Source organism: Spodoptera frugiperda, chromosome 8 (genome assembly GCF_023101765.2).
Source record: "Spodoptera frugiperda isolate SF20-4 chromosome 8, AGI-APGP_CSIRO_Sfru_2.0, whole genome shotgun sequence".
In the NCBI taxonomy this organism is placed as follows: domain Eukaryota; kingdom Metazoa; phylum Arthropoda; class Insecta; order Lepidoptera; family Noctuidae; genus Spodoptera; species Spodoptera frugiperda.
In genome coordinates, this window is record NC_064219.1 from 8,622,626 (window position 1) to 8,637,163 (window position 14,538).

A 14,538-nucleotide genomic window follows, 5' to 3' on the forward strand; every position below is an offset into this window, starting at 1 on the left:
TAAATATATATTATTGTTCAAATAATTTAACATGTAATTTAAACAAACTGTCAGAAGCTCACTGAATATATTTCATAAACAAGAGAAGATCATAAAATAGTTTCCAGTTTCCCACTCTTATAAACGGCCAGCTTGCCATAGATAATATAAAATATGTAACAGTTTTCATAGATTTGTCAATTATAAAAACTGTTATAGTGTGTGCCAGTTATCGATTTTGACTAGTCAGTATCACAAAACGTCTAAATATTATAGTCTAACTAATATCTCCTGCCTATAAATTACCGACATTAAGTCGAATCTCGTTTAATCTCAGTTTCACTTCGACCCTAAATTAATTAAGAAAAGGTTTAGGTAAAGTAAATAAGTAGTGTATGGTCGTAATGAATGGTCAGAGTTACTATGGATCTTAGTTACTAGGAGTTGCAGCGATTGTAGGAATTCAAAAGCATTATGGAATCAAAGAAGTGATAAAGCCAATTAATTATAACTACTTTGTCGTCTTAAAATACCTTAATACGTTGAGTTTGCTTTACGCAGAACGAAAACGAAACGAGAGCGCATTCGGCGCTCTGATTGGTCGGCGCGAATAAACCAACCAATCAGAGCGCTGAACGCGCTCTCGTTTCGTTTTCGTTCAAAGTAAAGCAAACTCATACTAAGTATGGTAAGATTTATAATCTTATAAGATATAACAACGATCTATCCACAGACAGATGGGCCCGGCCGCCGTCAGCTGTATCTGCGCGCCCGGCTACACGGGGGACCTGTGCGAGGCCCAGGTAGCAGCGCCTGGTGAGATATTTGTATTTCTTTTAATATCATAATCCAATCACTATCGTGCACGCGGGATTGAACCTTACACTGCACGGTTGGTACGGTGGCTGGGCGACCGGCTGCCGCGCAACGCGCAGCGAATTCGAGCCCACACGGAGCAACTCTTTGTGTGATCTAAAAGTTATTGTTTCGTGTTTGAGTGTCATGTGCATGTGAACTTGTATGTTCGTAAACGCACCCACGACACAGAAGAAAATCCTAATGTGGGGCAAAGTTTAAATAGAAATCCAATGCATGCCACGTTATGCAGCAGCCAGTTGCTCAGCCACTGCACCAGTACAGTCATACTATTAGGCTTAGATTATTTTCACAAGCTTTATTTCTCGTGTACACAAAATATACTCGGCATAATATATAATCGGCTTTACATTTTCTTTACCCATTTACATAAAGAAAAATATAACAGTGCCAACAAAGTAAAAAGCTTCCAAAGGGCTGTTTACTTTTTGTATGAGCACACAATGAACCCATATTCTTTTACCCGACTGTAGACTTTAGTAGTAAAAGCATTCGCATTATTCTGTTTTACCAAGAAGTCTTTTTAATAAGCAGTTTCTTTCCTCTGCCAAAACAAACTCGTATTAAGCCCCTCAGGTCAAATTGTGGACCTCCTTTTTTTGAAGTTGGTTAAGAACTGAACAGTCTTTAAATGCGTCTAGTGTTTGCAAATAAGACTGATGCCTGATGTGAAAAAACAACGACATAAACGGCTTTTCTCAGCCCAGGGCTTACCTAGCTAAAACGAAGGTCTTTTCGGGGAATTACATTTACGTAATATTATTAATTTTCATAACAAAAATACGAGAGCTTCTATAAACAAGTTCCTATAAAAACACACAAAATATATACAAAATATTAATTCCTCTAACCTTAGTCTTATTCCAATATTTAGGTAGAAGAACCTCGAATAAATAGAAGCAATTCATCATGATTATGGAATGGTTTTACAAAGATAACAAACGCTTCCAAGTAATGAGCAAAGATCACAAAGCAATCATCCTTTCTTCCAAAGGAAAGCTTTTAACGAAAATAATACTTATATATAAGTCAAGAGGCTTCTAAATCGCTTAAAAACACAGGACTGTATCTACTGCTTTGTTATTGCTGGCCATAGTGTTATTGAATGTAAATTATTCTTTAATGTTTTGTAGTAAATTATTACAATTACACATTATTTACAACTTAAAAACCCAAAAAAAAGGAATAAAAACTAACTTAAAACTAAAATGAAGAAAATAAAAATCTCGTTAGGCGTCGAAGTACCCGTCCAATGTTTTATTACACTTTTCTTGAAACTCAAAAAGATACAACTTGTTAAAAATACGTCTTCTATAAGAGGTAGATTCCTTTGGGCCATAACATGTGTGATAACTGATAATGTTGTGTTTTCCTTTCAGAATGCGGTGTAGAAGAATGTAAAGAAGTCTGCAAAGAAGGAAACTGTCATTGTAAACCCAAAGACACGGACTTCAGTGAGTATTTATTTTTATCATAACTTAAACTAAGATATTATTGTGAAATACTCTACTACCTCATTGATCTAATGCTTTGTTCGCACTACGCTAGCATTTTAGTCGAGTAGCGAGTATTTAGTAGCTCTCTCTCGCTTCGATTTTGGGACAGAAGTGAGAAAGAGCTACTAAGTACTCGCTACTCGACTAAAATGCTAGCATTAGGCAGTTGTCCCACCAACGGCGAGTGAACGACTAACTATCGGCTATTTTCTCGCTCAAGAAACGTACAATAGATATACTTTCCGTGTAAACAAAAGAGATGCATATACAAATAGTTGATCGCTGACTGTTCACACTGCCGGCGAGTGCTCGCTTCACTTGTTTGTTTTTGTTTTCACTCGTTTTCACTCGTTTCTAGTTCTAGCTCTACTCGTTACTCGTTCATCGTTGCCGGTGGGACAACTGCCTAATGGTAAATAGTCATTAGATCAGTGAAGGCATAATACTCGTAGGTAGTACCTTTGCATTCTAAATTCAAGCACAATTCGAAATCTGAATGTTCTTAGTTATTTAAAAACTTACTAAATTGTGAACGATAACTGATTTGAATCTACCTTCATTTTCACACAGCTTCAGCGCGATACGAAACAAGACTGCAAATAGTGGACCTACCCAATGAAAACATATCAGAAGAAATTGTGAAACAGGTAATTTGAGGTCATCTACATAATCATAAATATGTGAAAATTAATATTAATAAATACTAACTTTTCAACACTTTTAGTTGACAAGCTACTTGAGGTTATCAAATATAACATTGGAAGATGACATCGAAGTTTTAAATGTAAGGTAAGTCTAAATGTATCGTAGTATCTGTCTTTTACTTATTTGAATACAGTAACCCATAGTACGAGTTTGCTTTACGGTTTAAAGTAAGCGAAACGAGTCCGGCGCTCTGATTGGCCGGCTCCAATAAACTAACCAATGAGAGTTCTGTAGTGTAAGAAACATATAGCAAACTCGTACTAGGGGTACTGTTAAACGTTTACTTTTTGAGCAACTATATAGGGACATATTATTTTGGCTGTAATGACACTATTGACTTTTTGTTTAAATGCCTTTTGAATACCTTCTTCAATGTTACTTAGTAGTTTTATGATTCCGGCTATAGGTACTATGTCATTGTGATCGTTCCACTATATGTCTCAGTTCAGTGGCAGTGGGTGGCGTACGAGAGGCGTGGGTGCGTGTGTGGGGTGCAAGACGAGAGGCCGCCGCCGTACGCGGAGCTCTGGCGCGCCTCGCCGCCGCACGCGCACGATCCCCGACGTTACGCCTGTTGCCAACCGCGCTACACGTCGATATGCACCCTGCACTAACATTGCAAGTAAGTTTAATATTATTATCTATACATATAATAAAATCGTAGAAAAGTGCTGTCTGTACATTGAAAATAAAAATAAAAAAAATAGCAGGGGTTATTGTTATGTCGATGTCGAACCCAAAAATGTAATTAACTTTATTTTTGTCTGTTTGTCTGTTTGTCTGTTTGTCTGTTCGTCTGTGCGCGCTAATCTCAGAAACGGCTGATCCGAGTTGGATGCGGTTTTCACGAATATATTGTGGGATGCTTAAATTTACATTTAGTGTTTGTTTCATGTCAATCGGTTCATAAATAAAAAAGTTATGTCAAATTAAAGAATCACGTCGAACATTCTATGCTTATACCATTAATCTCCGCAACTATTTGACGGATTTGGTTGAAATTTGGTACAGATATAGTTTAGAACCTTAGAAAGGACATAGATATATTTTTATTTCAAAAATCAAAAAATAAAAATAAGAAATAAATTATTTATAAATAATTCTATGTCGATCGTTACACGACTTCGGTTCATGTTATTGTTTTAATTTATCGAAAAAAAGTAAATAAATAGTAAAAAGGTATGAAAAAAATAATATCAATATAATAAAACATTTAGTACAAAGAAAATGCTCTAACGGAGTATAGATAATTCTATGTCGATCGTTACACGACTTCGGTTCATGTTATTGTTTTAATTCATCGAAAAAAAGTAAATAAATAGTAAAAAGGTATGAAAAAAATAATATCAATATAATTAAACTTTTAGTACAAAGAAAATGCCCGAACGGAGTATAAATAAATAATCCAAGTTGTCTTTATCCTCGATAGATGGCGTTGGGATCGAAATAGATCGCGCTATGGTTTCGTTACATTCATTTGGTTGGGTATCGGCCGAGCGCTTCGGTACTATCGTAGAAAAAATGTATATCAGTCGTATGATTATTTGTCTGTAGTGGTCCTGCTGTTTCGTATATTCTAAATTGGTTTCGTTGTATTTGTCAATTAATAAGTTTATTTGTTGGGTTTTCCTGGTTTTTTGGTTAAACTATTTAACGTAGGTTTAGTTTGATATCGATTATTAGTAGTTACTGTAGTTAGTTTTTTTAATAAAATTGTAAGTCAAATTTTTTTTTAATTAGATTAGATTTAAGTCGTTTCTTTTAAATTATTTAGTTTAAGCTTGGTTATTATAGCATAGAGGATAGGTTGTAATATAGTTTCTTTTTTAATTGTTATAAATTCGTATTTCGTAGCTTTCTTTAGTTTTAAGTTAGTTTAAGTCCGTTTTTAAACTATTTTTTCAATGCTAGGGCATTGAAAAAATGAGTATACATCTATTAAATTCAAACGCAGAGCTCATTATGTTGATTTTTGAAGAGTTCCCTGGAATATCTTCCACATCTCATTTTTGAAGAGATCCCGCGAGATCGGGAACTATGTGGTTAAAACCAAAAATTTGCCGGAAGTCACTATTCCACGCGAACGAAGTCGCGGGCAAAAGCTATATCTTTAATACTTTACAGCCAATCATGATCTTAGGTATTAGAAGTCCTCTTAAGGTACGCGTCAACAGACCCGCATGGTACGCATCGCACGCACCGCACGCATTCCGTATGACGCCATCAGTACGCATCGCATGTAGGTATTGCTGATAACCTCATACGGAATGGGTACGGTGCAGATATGTGGACGGTTAGTGCTTTAGTTAAATATAGAAAACTATTAGGGAAAAATATCATTTTGTACCTACCTCTACCATCCCCTTTGAGAATTTAAAGGCGTGACCTTGTGTAATATAACGTAGGTCCGTAGAAAAATCTATAGGTAACTCCATCAGATTATCGAAAAATACAAAGCTAGTAGTCAACCATAACGACACTATCAATCTCCAACACTATGGAATGAACTAAAGAAAAAACATAAGCCCTTAAGAGGATTAGGAAAACTGTGCCTCGATTAATTTCTATCCTATCCACCCACAATTTATACAAAAGTACCCTAATGAACTTGATTGAGATTCCCGAAACTAAAATCCGCCCCTAAGATGACCTACTGACCAAATCGAAGCGAATTGTGGTTAGTTCCATTGTAGGTAGGTAGGTAGAAAAACATAAAAAGAACGTCATGCCTTTTAGGGTGCTTTTCCACCAGAGATGTGCTATGCTACGTGGCTGTGGATGCGTTTGGCTTCCACCAAATACGTTATTTCTACCCACAAAAGCTACCTAGAAATTACGTCAAGCGATATTTTTTATATAGCGATAAATCGAAATATCTAAAAGTATTTGTTTCCCAAATTAAATAAAAAATACCGGTTTAATATTTTTGAATATCTACCTATCACAAAAAGGGAAAAAAGATACCATTTTCTTTGGATTTTCTTCATAGAATAACACCACAGCTCTTTTCTCGAATTTAGTTCGTACCTAATATTAAACGCCAAATACTTTCGGCCTTCTATAACGAAGATAAGAATGTGCCAAATACCGGAGTACGGTGTCACCTCGAAATATGGCATATTAACATTCTTCATGCAGCGTGGTAAGCTTAATTGAAAAAGTTTGCGAAGATGTCAACAGTTGCGTCTGCAAAGTTACTCTGAAGTCGATAAGTAGTTTACTACATAGGTGTATCAAGTAAGTACTATGTACAATGGTGGTCACATGCGCCTGACCACCACGAAATTAATGTTTGCTGATGAGATCCGCTCTCTAGCCCCGTCCTGTGACCTTGAAATGACGAATAAAGCGGGGCGTAGCTGAACAACATCAAACGCACCACTGACTAAGGGTTTACACGTGTTACATCGCTAAGCTGCGACGTTATCGCGTTACTATTTGATGAAACATTTATAGGGTAGGTATGGTTTAATGTTTTTGCTGGGTTCAAGTAAAAAGTGATCAGGCGGATCTGTCCTCCACTGTACCTACATAAACAGCCTTGTTGGTCATAGTCGTCAAGTATGACTACCGAGGAGGTTTCAAGTTCCATTCTCATGTTTGGTAAAGTGTTATAAAGCACCGCACTTGATAATAGTATCGAGTCTGATAAGTGCGACGTGTATACCAATAAGCCCACACCAATTACGTGGAAGAAATGGAAATCTTGGCATAGTTAGCATATCTTGAAAATTAGGTCTCTGCTCTTTGCCTTAGCCTTTCGGGAATTGCAAAGGAATTGAAATCATAATTTATGTTAGTGTGCTATTTAAACTTTTTCACAATACTGTCACTATGCTCAATAACTTAATCACAATATTTTTTCAGGCTTTACTTATAAACCAACGACCAGAAGTATGGGAGGGATCAGAATTCATATTAACTTGTATGGCGTACGGATCCCCTTACATTGCGTTCACATGGTACAAAGACGGTGTCAAAATAAACTTCAATGGAACTACAAGGTAAGTTTGTAACAAATATGGCCAGGACTTTCGTTATTATCATTATAATCATCAAAAGTCAGTAGACTTGAGAACAAAAAGCGCAGACAAAATTTTGCCGAAAAAGATTTTGCTTTTAGTTGACCAAAAATATTAAATCTTGGTTCAAAAATCATATATGAGTTGCCAATTTGGCTGCACGTTACGTTAACCCCTTTTATTGAATAACATGACAGTAAAAAAAGCAATAAAATTTACAATGTAAACACTTAACAGTCCCAAAATCCAATCTCCTCAATCCAGTCATAAAATTCGTCACTACAATAGTCAAATGCAACCTCGACGAGTTAACGACGCTTTTCAGTCCCAACAGAGAATGGGCACCCATCCAATTACCGGTGACTGTTATTTAACCGCACCGATTAATTGTCCAACTCCCAAAGCGTTCCCGTTCTGATGGCTTCATTCTGTACAGTCGAAAATGAGACCGTTCTGTCACGTTTTAATAAGCTGCCATTTTTTGTGATTTACTTTTGGTTTTGCCTACTTATTTACTTTTGATTGACGCATTTTTCTTCCAGAGACATTTGGACACGCACGGTGGCAGAAGATGCACTGGGTCGTCGCTTGTCAGTGCTAGGTGTATCAGAAGCGGAGAAATTGGACAGTGGCAAGTGGTCGTGTGCAGCAGACGATGCTGGCAGGAGACGCTGCAGAGCGTTGAGACTGACAGTGCTGCGACCACCTGAGATACGCCTGGTGCCATCTACATTGACTGTTAATAAAGTAAGTCCAATAACAATTAGAACTATTTCTCCTCTTCAAAAATGTATCTCGCATTACATTTATGCCTTATTCCAGGGTGATAATGTAAGTATAACGTGTCTGGCGGGAGCTGGGCGAGTGCATGGTGCTCTTGGATTTAGTTGGGCAAGAGAGAGGACTCTGCTACCTATGGCACCAGGTAGAGAGGTCTGGGAGGATCTGTATCCAGCAGGAAGTGTGCTAAAGCTTTATAATGTACAGGTACAGTCTGATCACTACTTCGGTATTTACTTATTATTATTTTCTTTTCAGTTATATTTATAGATAAAACTGTTTTTGTTTAGAAATCCAGTGAGTTCCGATGTCAAGTATCATCAGTGGCTGGCACCAACGCCAAAGCGGTAACCATGTGGGCTTTGGGAACTGATGACGCGGCGTGTGAGAGTGACACCTCCCACGGCTTGCGCTGGCCGAAGACCGCTCCTGGAGCACATGCTACTGCTTCCTGTCCTCCCGGACATAGTGGGGAAACTACAAGGTTACTATACAATGTACAAAGACATAGGCTTATTTTCAACGATAAAATACCAATAATAAATGTAAATTACAGATTTTGTGAGCCGAAGACGGGGCAGCATGGCGTCAAATGGAAGCAACCCGATTTTTCCGGTTGTGTTGCAGACTCATTGAGGGATATTTATGAACAGGTATATTAATATTAATTTCTTTGACAAATGATTTTGTGTACATATATCTGACATTGAAATATTTTTATCAGTTCACATTGATATCGATGGGGTACTCGTGGGGCTCAGTGTCGCACGTGTCGCGTCAGTACGGCGCCGTGCTGCGCTCCCTGCCCACACACCCGGGCGAGGGCGAGCCTCCCCTCACTCACGCAGTACACATGCTCAACTACCTCATGTCTCCTGCCGGCCAGCCAACTGACAGATACCACAGCGCGGAACATCTGCTCAATATTTACGACAATCTGCTCAAACACCCTGATGCCTTTTTGGATGAAGAGGTCAGTAGCAATAGAAAAATAGATACAGTGAAGAAACTTTCTTCAATCAACTATTTAATGCATCTGTTTTTTTAATAGAAAGTCGTTGATCTTCAAAACGCTGTGGTGGACACAGCTGGTCTGAGGAGTAACCTGGACAAGCGCTTCCACGAGTTTACAGTAAAAACGAAAGGCGTACACAATGACATTGCAGCACATTTCGATCTTCAACCATATTTGGTGAATGAGGAGTGGATTGTGACTTCAGTAGGGGTCGAATTGGCTGCCAAAGCGAGCAACACTACTGTAGTGACTGTACTGTACCATAATTTGGGAGCACGGTTGCCATCGTTGAGAAGATACGTCGAGTACAAGTAAGGATTTCTTTGTTATTTTTGTCTCGTGCAACGTCACACCTTTTATCCCTGAAGAAGAAGGCAGACGTGCACCTTACGGCACGTAATGCCGCTATACAATGTACACTTTTCATCATTTGTGTTATACGTCCCATGTAATAGAGGGTGAGCCTATTGCCCTGTACTGGGCACAAATCCAGACTCAGTACTACTACTGAGACATTTTCGAAAAAAAAAAACAATAATACTTTGCCCAACCCGGAAATCGAACCCTTGTGTGACAGTCGCAATTGCGACTACTCGACCAACGAGGCAGGATTTTTTGTGTTTGGTTTTTTTTTTGTTGATTTAAGTAAAATCATCAATTTCGTTCCTGTTTTCATCGAGATAGTTCTAGCAGCAATTCTTCCAGGTCTGGTTGCGCGACGCAGTACACAGCAGCATCGCAGCAAGTACAAGTATCCGTCAGCGGTGCAGGAGTGGACTCTACGCTGCCTCATACTGTTACACTGTTGTTCGCACATTCCAAGAATTACAGCGCTAATGGTAAGTTATCATTTTCGTCGATGGGATGGCCTGGTGATCTGTAAGACAGGTTTTACCTACAACAGACACCAGTCTCAAGTTTATTGTATCCAAATTGTTTGCTGTACATTGTTAAGTGAGTTATACTTACTTCTACAATATAAAGGAGAATTAAAAATATACTAACACCAGTTCTTTTAATAGCTCCTCAGCTTTCATGTGGGAGTCGATCGCGTTCCTCGCCTCGTGTATGGAGCTCCCACACTTGTGAGCTGCGCGTACAAGAGCATACTCTTGTCGCCTGCCGCTGCAGAGGTCTCGCCACCATTGCTCTGTTCACTGTCGACAGCTCTTCGCTCGTGAGTACTGCGTATATCCTATATCTAGTTAACATACTTATGAAGTTATTCCGTTGTCGAAGCTGCCCAGCGTCAGACTTGACCTTTAATACAAATATTGTGAGAGTGTAAAAGATTTCGTGGTTCTCAAGACTGAGACTGAGAGTGAGAGTGAGACTGAGAGGGAGAGAGTGAGAGTGAGAGTGAGAGTGAGGGATGAGAGTGAGAGTGAGAGTGAGGGAGGGAGAGAGTGAGAGTCAGAGTGAGAGAGTGAGAAAGAGAGTGAAAAGTGTGTGAGAAAGAAAGTGAGAAAGAAAGTGAAAAGAGAAAGAGAGTGAGAAAGAGAAAGATGCGAATTGGCGATTTATAGAGAGAGTGAGAGCAAGAATGGGAGTGAGATTGAGAGTGAGAGTGAGAGCTCCGTTTTGCCGTGAAAGACTGACAAATAAACAGACATACACCCTTCCATACTTATAATATTAGTATGGAAGGATGGATTTATTTGGATCCTATTTATTTGGACTTATATCCCAGTTACACGCTGCTTTTATCTTTGCTTCTACAGAAAATGACCAAGCATTACACTGATCCTGATGTAACACTTATTTATTTTTTCAGACAGACTCCGAAACGGACCTTCGAGGTATTGTTAAAATCACAGTGAGCCTGGGAAGTGCGATGTGTCTGGTGGCAGCGTTACTGCAGTTGCTGAGCTTGGTCGTAGGAAACGAAACCAAGCTACCAGTGATGCTGAAAGCTGCTACGGCTGCCACGCATTCAGCTTCTCTACTGGCTTTATTGGAATGCGATACAAGACATGTAAGTCTTACGCCCGAATACTGAAATACTACTCAATTTTAAGTTGTACTTAAATATCGTGCTATCTCTGTCATTTTATAAAGAAGTGATAAGGACAGAACTAGTTTTCGGAGCGTCTTAAAATTGAGCAGTGTTTGAGTATTCAGACATTAAGCTTCGTAAAATATTTTTGTGTGAATTTTTTCTGCACTTTATCCTATTAATTGACTGCACGGTTAGTGCGGTGGCTGGGCAACTGGCTGCCGCGCAACGGGTAGCGGGTTCGATTCCCGCACGGAGCAACTCTTTGTGTGATCCACAAATTGTTGTTTCGGGTCTGGGTGCCATGTGTATGTGAACTTGTATGTTTGTAAACGCACCCACGACACAGGAGAAAATCCTAGTGTGGGGCAACGTTGTTTTAAATAAAAAAAAAATTGCTGTCTATCCACAGCCGCCTGCATGTGTAGGACCATTGGGTTGGGCAGTGGCTGCGTGTTGGTGTGCTGGCTGTGCCGCATTGTGTGCTCAACCATTGCTGCTGCACACTGAGCTGGCTGCCACAGCCACTCGAGCACCTTCTGTCGGTCTACTGGCAGGTACGGGTCTTTCTGGTTCCTATCCATAGAAACCACTACTTTGGAACGAGTTTATAGCTTCACTAAATGACTCACACATTATTTTTACTTAACACATTGAACGCCGTGGTCACCGGTGACCGACGTAAGAGCAGGATTTGCCTTCAACAGTTTTCTATTGGTAGTCAAAGACTTAAATAAATTCCCTTTTTGGAATACTTATCTATGGCTTTGGAGGCGTAGGATTCCATCTGACGCTAGTTTTGGTGAACTGTTACAGGTGTGAGCACCATGTGCTGGCTGACAGCTCGACTGTGGGGTGGATCACCTCTTCAGCTGGGTGCAGCAGCTAATGCAGTCTGTGGAGCTGGTGCTGCGTTATTAGCAGCGCTCACACTTTGCCTTGCAGTCTGCGCTGCAAGGACGTTACGGACGGTAAGCATAGCTTATGTTTTTTGACCTTCAAGTACGTCAATTCTAGTATTGTAATGTATACTTATAGGCCGTTCCCACTATTCCAGTCCAGCATTACAGTCCAGCGCTGGAATGTCACTGGAATAATGTGAACCTGCACTGGAATCATACTGGAATGTTGCATTCCAGTGATCAATCCAGTCCAGTTGACTGGAAAGACGGTCTATTTTTCTTTCCAGCTCACCCATTCCAGCGCCACTGGAATAGTGTGAACGGCCTATCCAATGCTTTGTAGCATTGTCACAGTAGTGTTACCGATCCAACAGCTTCTGAATGACTGGAATAATGTGAACGATATGACCCAGTCCAGCACTGCACTGGATTAGCTCGCTGGATTACTGAACTGGAATAATGTGAACCGGGCATCTCAAATATTTTTCGCATACTTAGAGTTAGCATAACCTGCCCTGCTATTCGTTCATTCAACCTTGCTCCTTCTGCTACTGCTTGAAGTAAATCGACAGTCCTTCCTTACTTCCCAGGTGACCCACAAGCTGCCGCCCGACAGACGCGAGTACGTGCGGGATCGCGCGCGAGTGGTGCGCCATACATTAGTGCTTCTCTTCACCACTACAGCGACACAGGCAGCAGGAGTAGCCTACGCGCAGCCTGGCGAGAGGACCATGTCTCTCGTTGTATCATTGTCTATAGCTTCGTTAGCTAATGTGAGTGGAATATTGAATACTTTTAAGTGTGGGAGGGCCATGCTTCGGCACGAATGGGCCGGCTCGACCGAAGTGATACCACGGCCACACAAAAACAGCTTGCATAGTGTTTCGTTGTGTGATTCCCGAATAACCCTTAAATTCCTAACCCAAAAAGCCGGCAACGCACTTGTAACGCTTCGTGTTTCAAGTGTACATGGGTGGCGGCAATTGCTTACCATGGTTTTGTTTCTTAAATAAAAAACTTAAATTTGTACATAGTTTAAGGTGTGTGTGACTCAAACCATGTGTTACTTTTCAGGGTCTAGCTATGTTAATATGCTATCTAATCTGCGATGAGGAGTGTCTACGAGCAGCTCGGCGATTACTCACACTCTCCACAAATAACGAATGGCAGGGTACCACGGAGGGAGACACGTCACTTAGTTGTAAGTTTCCGAAAACCATACAGCAACTATCATGAGCTGATTATGGAACCATCATGAACTATTGTTGATGATGTTGTAGTGTACATAAGACAAGGTCGTGAGATGGAGTGTCGCGGCGCAGTGGGCTCGTTGGAGTGCTCCTCGTCCCACGTGTCGCCCGCCAACACGTACTGGCGCGCCACGCCGCTGCAGAGCCCCTTGCACCGGTGAGCTAGTGTGACGTCATAGTTTGGTATAATGGTACAATTGACAGACGATGTATAATGTAGTTGTGTGACCAGGCGCGGGTCGAGCGGCGCGTGTGTGGCGGACATAGTGCGCTGTGTGGAGTACAAGCAAGCACTGCCACCACCACGAGTCACGGAGACACGAGCACTCTGCGACCTCATACCCACAGGTAATGATTCTATTGTACTTAGAGTAACATAGGCTATAAGCACGTTATAATGCATGGATTATTTCTTCTGACTTTTTCCAGCCACTTACTTGGTTGGAACTTGTTGTATGGACATTTTCTTCGAAAATAAACTAAATAACTACTGTACCTATTTCAGCTGGTAGTGCGGGTGCGTGCACGGGCAACCAGTCCCACGTCTCGCACGTGTGTGTGGAGTTGCGTGTGTTGCCAACATCGCCGCCATTGACCACCGAGTCACTCACACAGCCGTACACTGGAGACTCTTCCGACACTCCTAAGGTAGCTCTTTGAATATAATTTAAAACATTTTCTAAGACGATGTTAAAAGAAGTATGTAGTAATATAATGTCATTGAAAATTTCCAGGAGAGCTGTAAAATCTGCACTCAATCAAACCCCGATGTGTCAGCAGTGAACACAATACCGCGTCCTATCAAGAGCTGTCTCAAGAAGCGTCCGCCCCAGCTATCGTGGAGCACCTCACTGCCGTCCATCCACCACGAGAGCAATGAGCAGAACAACTCCCATCTACAGCTGGTAGACACACAGTCCCAAACCCCCACCACACACAGCACATTCACGCAGACAGACAAAGTGCTGCACAAGATATCCCACGACCTGGACTTCCTGCTGAACAGGACGCCCAGCCGCGTCGCCAGCACCTGTCCGCAGGAGATAGAGGAGGCACCCACTTAGTGCACAGACATGTAACGTGTAGTTGTAAGTTACTTGGTAAAATGAAAACAGGGAACAAATATGACTATGTAAAATGTAGTAATTAATGTAAATATGTATGTATGTAATAACAAATTGTTATGATTGTATCAAATCAGGGTATACCAATGTTTTGTTCAGCGCAGACTTAAGTTCTATCTTTGAAGTTTGATTGGCCGTGGTCGTATTTTGTTAATGTAATCTGTTTTATGATAGTCATACAAAAATATAAAATGCATAATTATTGTAATAATAGGTAAGACATTAGTCACGTTTTGTTATGCGCAGAAAATGTGTATGTAAAGATAGCTCTGTATGTTCCGTGATATTACTTAAGTTTTCCAATGTCAAATTGAGGGCCGTTGGTTGGCTTATCCGTAACTCACTCTCACTGTGGGCCTTATAGAGAAGCTTAGGGTCGCTCAGCACGCTATG

At 40.5% G+C, this 14,538-nt stretch overlaps 1 protein-coding gene across 4 annotated transcripts in view; it reads left to right on the top strand.

Moving 5' to 3' along the window:
• The window catches only part of LOC118275514 (uncharacterized), a 141,522-nt gene extending 127,239 nt beyond the window's left edge, over positions 1-14,283 (top strand). For all 4 annotated transcript variants that reach the window (XM_035593504.2, XM_050695234.1, XM_050695235.1 and 1 more), the window contains 23 exons: positions 713-795; positions 2,235-2,309; positions 2,922-2,998; positions 3,076-3,140; positions 3,501-3,678; positions 6,924-7,060; positions 7,621-7,825; positions 7,901-8,065; positions 8,149-8,342; positions 8,415-8,511; positions 8,583-8,831; positions 8,910-9,184; positions 9,579-9,712; positions 9,896-10,050; positions 10,648-10,848; positions 11,282-11,426; positions 11,686-11,840; positions 12,362-12,544; positions 12,846-12,972; positions 13,052-13,178; positions 13,254-13,369; positions 13,527-13,669; positions 13,756-14,283. In XM_035593504.2, coding sequence (XP_035449397.2) covers positions 713-795; positions 2,235-2,309; positions 2,922-2,998; positions 3,076-3,140; positions 3,501-3,678; positions 6,924-7,060; positions 7,621-7,825; positions 7,901-8,065; positions 8,149-8,342; positions 8,415-8,511; positions 8,583-8,831; positions 8,910-9,184; positions 9,579-9,712; positions 9,896-10,050; positions 10,648-10,848; positions 11,282-11,426; positions 11,686-11,840; positions 12,362-12,544; positions 12,846-12,972; positions 13,052-13,178; positions 13,254-13,369; positions 13,527-13,669; positions 13,756-14,085 — 3,616 coding nt within the window. In that variant the 3' untranslated portion in view covers positions 14,086-14,283. The remainder of the gene's footprint in view (positions 1-712; positions 796-2,234; positions 2,310-2,921; positions 2,999-3,075; positions 3,141-3,500; positions 3,679-6,923; positions 7,061-7,620; positions 7,826-7,900; positions 8,066-8,148; positions 8,343-8,414; positions 8,512-8,582; positions 8,832-8,909; positions 9,185-9,578; positions 9,713-9,895; positions 10,051-10,647; positions 10,849-11,281; positions 11,427-11,685; positions 11,841-12,361; positions 12,545-12,845; positions 12,973-13,051; positions 13,179-13,253; positions 13,370-13,526; positions 13,670-13,755) is intronic.
• The last annotated feature ends 255 nt before the right edge of the window (positions 14,284-14,538 follow it).